General features: G+C 41.8%; 1 protein-coding gene across 3 annotated transcripts in view; it reads right to left on the reverse strand.

Annotated features, from left to right (window-relative positions):
• The window catches only part of LOC109472881, a 77,833-nt gene extending 71,976 nt beyond the window's left edge, over window positions 1-5,857 (reverse strand). For all 3 annotated transcript variants that reach the window (XR_002140394.1, XM_019772747.1, XM_019772746.1), the window contains exons 1-4: window positions 5,726-5,857; window positions 5,182-5,337; window positions 4,031-4,258; window positions 1,880-2,095 (exon numbers count right to left, since the gene is read on the reverse strand). Coding sequence is in view for 2 of the 3 variants with exons in the window: in XM_019772747.1 (XP_019628306.1) it covers window positions 1,880-2,095; window positions 4,031-4,258; window positions 5,182-5,203 (466 nt within the window). In the remaining variant the exon portion in view is untranslated. The remainder of the gene's footprint in view (window positions 1-1,879; window positions 2,096-4,030; window positions 4,259-5,181; window positions 5,338-5,725) is intronic.
• Between the last annotated feature and the right edge of the window lie 731 nt (window positions 5,858-6,588).

Raw genomic sequence — 6,588 nt, forward strand, 5'->3', positions numbered from 1 at the left:
TATGGCTTTTCTTCAAACGCTATGTCATGGATGACGAGTTATCTCAAGACTAGATCACAGGTTGTTTATATCAATGGTCATTTCTCTGAACCCTCTGTACTTCAGTGTGGTGTCCCTCAGGGAAGTTGTTTAGGCCCGCTTATTTTTACACTGTTTACGAATGACCTACCTTTGTCTGTGTTAAGCAGTACACCTGAAATGTACGCAGACGATACATCTATCTACAAAGCCGGTAAGACTATAAGTGACATCACTGTAGGTTTGCATTCCGACCTTGTAAGTTTATCAGACTGGGTTTGCATGAATAAACTTGTGTTAAATATTCTTAAAACCAAATGCATGCTTTTCGGAACCCCACGTAGGCTTGCTAATATACCTGACAATTCACTAGATCTTGTTATCGGTGATGAGAAGGTTCAGGAAGTGAGGGAGACAGTTTTGCTTGGGCTACATATGGATCGGTCGCTCACCTGGAATTTACAGGTCACTCACATTGCCTCAAAACAATCTAGAAACATCGCCTTATTGAGAAGACACATGTGGGCGATGCCTTTTGCAGTTTGTAAGGTTGTTGTTTGTGCACTGGTTTTGTCAGTGGTACAGTATTGCGCACCAGTTTTAGCTAGCATGTCAGTCTCTAACATGCGCAAACTGCAAGTAGTTCAGAATAGGGCTTGTAGATTATTATTGAAAGTGTTGCTCCTGATACACCTACCAGGCAGATGCATATTGATCTTGGTTGGCTGACTGTGAGTGAGAGATTCTCCTCTAGCACACTGGTTATGTTCTTTAAGATTGTCACTAGTCATGAACCACAGTATTTATACAACTCCCTTGTGCCTGTTCATGTATCTCACATTCACAATACCAGATCTGCTGCACAGTACAACTTTAGATTACCCAAACCTAAGACGAACAGTAAGAAGCGCTCATTCCTGTATCGTGCTATATCGTTGTGGAACGACCTACCTTATCATGTCAAGACACTGAGTAACCTTCTCAAGTTTAAGAAAGCCATAGTAAACAGTGTCACATGAAGCCGACCTCTAGTTTTTAAATTGTTAATATTCATTTATGCGTTCCTTTAATGGATGTTTGATGTATTTTTGTCTTTTTAAACGTTTCACTGTATCTTATGCACTATTTCCTATGTATATAATTATGTAACGATGTGCCTGTATTCCATGTATTTGAGCCTTGGAAGACTAGCCCTGCAGGGCTAAAAGGTTTCGAAATAAATGAAATAAATGAAAAACAATGACCGTAAATCTGTCCGTAGTTGACACAGTCTGCACAGTCACAGTGATCAGGGGTGTTCCCGCAGTGTCCCCACTGAGAGCAGCACGGGAAGCAGGAGTCCGGGTCACACTCCCCGGGAGCCGCATCCGGGGCAGGGAACTCCGGACCACATCGGAGGTCGTCGCGCCATCGTTTTCCGGTGTTGTTCGCAGGCTGTTCAACTGCCGATTCTGAAAATTGAAACGGATGACACTCTATAAAAAAGGAGAATTTGGAATTAAGGGAAGTAATTTTGGATTTCCCGGAAGTGTTAATAATATATTGCTGATATGTATGGTGGAATATAATCACAGCACTTCCTGAAATCCTCCGCGCACCTCCCACTCAGTTTCGTGCTGTGGCATCTTTTGGTCTTGACCATCCTATTAATCAACTGTCAACACAACCTACCCTCTATAAAACGTCACAACACAGACAAACCACACACAGGCTTACAAGTCAGCCATCTAAAACATTACTACAGCACTAGAAAATAACGATTACTAAATGTACACATTGTTAGTATTACCTCTTCCTACTACAATGTAGTACTAAATGGTCACAACATGTCTATCCACTGGTTAAGCAAAAATGTAATTACCTGTCCCTGAAAACACCTGTACCTCACACAGAGACAGGTAGTCCTCCCGGCCGATCAGCTGGACAGACACCCACCTCCCTGAGATGGGCTCCTCACACCGCACGTCGATAGTCTCTCCTTCCGATGGAGTTTCCGAGTAAATGTCACCACATGGTGTATTTTCACGGAAGTCCTCATAAGGACCGACTCGTACCATAAAGTTTCGCAGTCGTTCTCCTGTAATTTACAGTAAAAAATGCTAAATTTCAGACAAATCCACCGGAAGCTTATTTTCTTACAAGTGTGAAGACACTGACCCATTATGTAATTTTAATCTTAGTAAATAAGGCAAATGTAGAATTTGCTCAAATTTATGACAATAAAGGCAGTGTAGGAAACAGTAGTTTAACATCTGCTTTGAGCCCTAAAGTCTAACAAACGCCCGAAGGTATAACAAATGTCCATAGGCGACAATTCTTCGTGCAGTTTTATTTAGTTTGCAGATTAGGAACAATTACTATACTATGTCACTGTGTATGTAAACAGTGTGTGAGCATCCGGTAACAAAGTGTCGTAAAACGGCTAAATCTCTGGTCACATATATAAGATCTAGCCTGGAGGCCGATGTCGCAGCGATCTTGCCACCCCACGTGATTTGTCCCCCGAAATCTCTAGCGACTTCGCCCTTCCCGGGTCGAGATCTCCAGTGATTTTGCCCTCCCCGGTAGTGAGTTTTGTCTCCCCGACTCGCCCCCTTAAGTGATTTCGTCCCCGCCAAAAAAATAATCAGTTATTTTCTCGAAAACCTCTGTTTTAGCATGTCTAAGTACACACATTTGTTGGATAAAATAACCACAGTATTTCGTTTCGGGGAATTATGTTGCATGTATACACTCTCAAAATTATTTTAGCAATGAAACAACTCAAATCCTGCGTTGATGAGATGCCTATGCTGTTGACCATAGCAACAGGGAGTACTCTACGCAAGAGGTTATTTTCCTGCTTCAAGCGAATAACATCGTTAGAATTGTTAACCAAAGTTGTGTACCTGCCATACCTGTGGGAAGGTGTAAAAGAGTAGAATAAGTGTCGGAGGGGGGGGGGGGGGGTTGAGGTCTACGGAGAGGGGGCCAAATCGCAGACGACCTCATCCCACCAGGAGGGCGAAACTGCTGGGGGCGAGATCGCTGTTACACCGCCCCCCCGCGGAACCTCACTTTCCCATCCAAGCCAGCCTAGCGGGGACCAATAGGCGGCCAGCATTTCGGCCTCACCCACAACCCGTGCTTTAGCAAGATATGGTTGAAAAAGATGTTTATTAAACTTGTTCAAAAGATACATTTGTAAATTGTTTTCTGAAATTCTTGAAAGTTGAAATTTCTGAAAGTGTCTTTGAATAGTTGAAGCAAACTAACTACCGAGCCGAGTTAAACCATTTCGGCACTGGGCTTCTGGGATCTTCTGGTGCTTACGTCGGCCGCGCGGCGTACAAAACGGTATCTTAGGCCAAGTCTTAGTGAAAATGTAAGAAAAGAGGCCGTGCAGTCCTGTCCTGCCGATAACCTTGTCCCGATTAAACTTTGTTACCCAGGCGGTATGATCTCGAAAATATGAGTGGCAGCATCTCGATACCCTTTTTAAAGACAAGGTTTGATTTGCCGATTCCGAGTTTCCAGTGCTGAAGCCGTCCGACACTGGACACCAAGTGTTGACGTACCTTCGGCACTGGAGATCTAGGACGGAAGCCGCCTCACCTCTGTATACCGAGTGCTGAGAAAGGAACCCGTTACTTCGGTACTTGCATTATTTTCACCCCCCCGGGCACACCACATGCCCAGTTACTTAAAATGCAACGAAGAGAACCATGATTTTTAGCTGGGAACACATTGGAGAACGAGTTACATTTACAACTGCAGACGACGAAACAGACATTTCTATTACACAAGCAAAACGTACCTCTGCTTGAAGGTTGCTCCCCTGCCCGACCTTTATCAATTGTTTATTGTTTATCAAAAAGTCTATTAAATATGGGGGTGCTTCTGAAATATTAAATTAACCACAAAAAAAAGATACAGTAAAAATAAAAATATGGGCATCATCACGGGGTAGTAATAAATAAGGGTAAGGATTTGTCAGAATTGGTAACCAATCAGCAATCGATATTCTACTCACCACAGCAGTCTCCTCGGTTAATGACTGTCACGTGACTGATGACGTAAGTGTCTCCAAGATCAACCTTCCACCACGGCTCGTACTCCAGGTCCGTGTGTGTGCATTCCTTTAGAGGGTACAGAATGGTTCCTGTGTTTCCGTCCACAGCTCGTTCCGCAGGATATTCCGACCTCAGCAAACTGCTCTGTGAAGCCATTTTGTTGAGTGCAACATTCGTTTCTGTCGAGGCTAATGAGAATTGTAAAGACAATATGCTTTTAAGAAACTTATGAATAAACATAGAAAAGTCCTACTACTTAAAACACATTCTAAATTGAGTAGGTATCCATTAACCTTGTTCTATTATCATCACATATAGGACGTAATGTTACTCGCAAAAACACTAACAATCCAATGTCGAGTATGGGATCTGCATTAGAATCATACATAGCATAGTTGTAATTCATTTTTTTGGATCGTATTTTGCAGATTAAAACATTTACAGTAACTGTTCCTTATAAATATGACTTTCCTTAAAAGAGCCCGGCATTGTAAGAAAATAAGTTTTTGCGCAACTTACAATTATATTACATGTATTTGAGTTCATTTTTCTATAATCTCCAGTTATAAGCTAATGCATAACACATTTCACTCATTTATGCTAGCACGCGGGCAGTGGCGGCGCTGGTATATATAGGACCCCTATTGCTAATCCATTATCAGCCTGCAACGTCCATGTATAATTTCAACATTCCAACTTTACATCAAAAAAATTTGCACCATCCCCATGTCAAGAGGACAAGTAGCATGTTGAAATTAATCCATGGATTGAGAGCAATGGTACACGCACAATGTGGTAAAATATATCACAAAAAACTTACAGACTTGAGGTTTTAAAAAATTAAGAATTTAGAACCTTCCCTCTTTTGTCGAAAGTACAATTTACATATTATATTGAGTAGAACCCTCATGCAATATGAACTGTCTCAAACTTAATAGTTTTTCAGCATATAAGCTTGCCGTCAATGCTATCTTGATGTTGGTAGTCCAACCAGTCTCTCTCTCTCTCTCTCTCTCCCTCCCGTCAGTCATTGTCAGAAGACAATGAATGTGATAGTTCCTTCCTTTTACAAATGCAGCCAGATATTGATGATAACAATAAAGCAACTTACTTCCAGTGCTAAACACAGACATCCTCCATTCACCCCCACAGAATTGATCAGGATTTCCGGTGCACCGACGGTCACATTCGCTGTCAGGAAGAGGATCTCCGAGGTCCTGAAAGTTTTGCCTCGTCCCACAGAAGCATTCTTCGGCATATTGAGTTGCTATGGAGGAATGGGAATATCATATGCCTTTTAAAGGTAAGCTATTGTCCCAAATATGATAGAAAAGTGGGGTCGTGTGGGGCAGAGTGCTCGACTCGGAACCAAGAGGTCCCGGGTTCGAGTCCTGACATGCCACCGATCGTGTGCCCTTGGGAAAGGCACTTTACACGACTTTCCTCACTTCGCTTTTTAAAGCTATAATGACTGGTTCTCTGTGAACTGATGTACCGTATATTTGGAACCCATAGGTCGGCAGCTTGGTTCACTTTGAACCAGTAAAACCTAGATGCACTGGTGAAGACGACACGCGATCATCGAAACGTCGGTTCTTGTAAACAAGTGGCCTTGAATGAAGAAATTTGACATTCAATCATTTTGGTGCTGTTACCTGAGTAGGGAAAATGGCCACTTCTACAGTGATCCCTGCAAAGAGCATTCGTTAATAACGAATGGCCCAGAAGCTGTGCGTTGGGAAACAGACGGTCAGATGTGTCCTTATAACAGCCACGGTACTGCTGGACTAAGGTTGGCCCTGCGTTAAAAATAGCGATTAGATTGGACTTCGTTAGTTTATTCGTTTATTTCGATACCCTTTAGTCCATGACTAGTCTTCCAGGGTTCAAAACATGTAAAATACGAACATACTGACAACAAAATTAAACGAGAATGAACATACATAATCATCACAAATTATATACAGGTTAAACAAAACAATCATGACTTAACTTAATATATACAACTTATGTTATACTTATACTTATATACTTATGTACAACTGGCGGATGGCCTTTTTGAATTGATGCAGACCGGTCAGTGTTTTGATACTGGGAGGCAGGGTGTTCCATAGATTAATGGCGCGGTAGAGAAATGTTCGCTTTTTGCTCCTGAGGCGGAGGCATTTTTACAGTATATTACGATCAAGCTGAAAATATTTAGAAAATTTTACGAATGCATTCCCTGGGGAATTGGTTTTGAGGTAGCCTCCGGCCATGTGGTCTTTGGACCGAGAAGGAAAGGCTTATGTTACCATGCATGCAAATAGTACGTTTTTGGGCAAACTGTGGCTTTTTGCACACAGAGTATTAATTGTCTTTCTTGATATTTCAAATATGTTATCTTCTGTCAAGAAAGAACAAATTTTGTTGCTCATAAGAAAGAATAAGGAGCAGCATATTCAAGCTTATAATGCTTCAAATATGTTTTTACTTTCAACTATATGATGCTGGTCGTTTTTTAAAATAACTTTACTGT

Source organism: Branchiostoma belcheri, unplaced genomic scaffold (genome assembly GCF_001625305.1).
Source record: "Branchiostoma belcheri isolate BF01 breed outbred unplaced genomic scaffold, Haploidv18h27 scaffold289, whole genome shotgun sequence".
Lineage (NCBI taxonomy): Eukaryota > Metazoa > Chordata > Leptocardii > Amphioxiformes > Branchiostomatidae > Branchiostoma > Branchiostoma belcheri.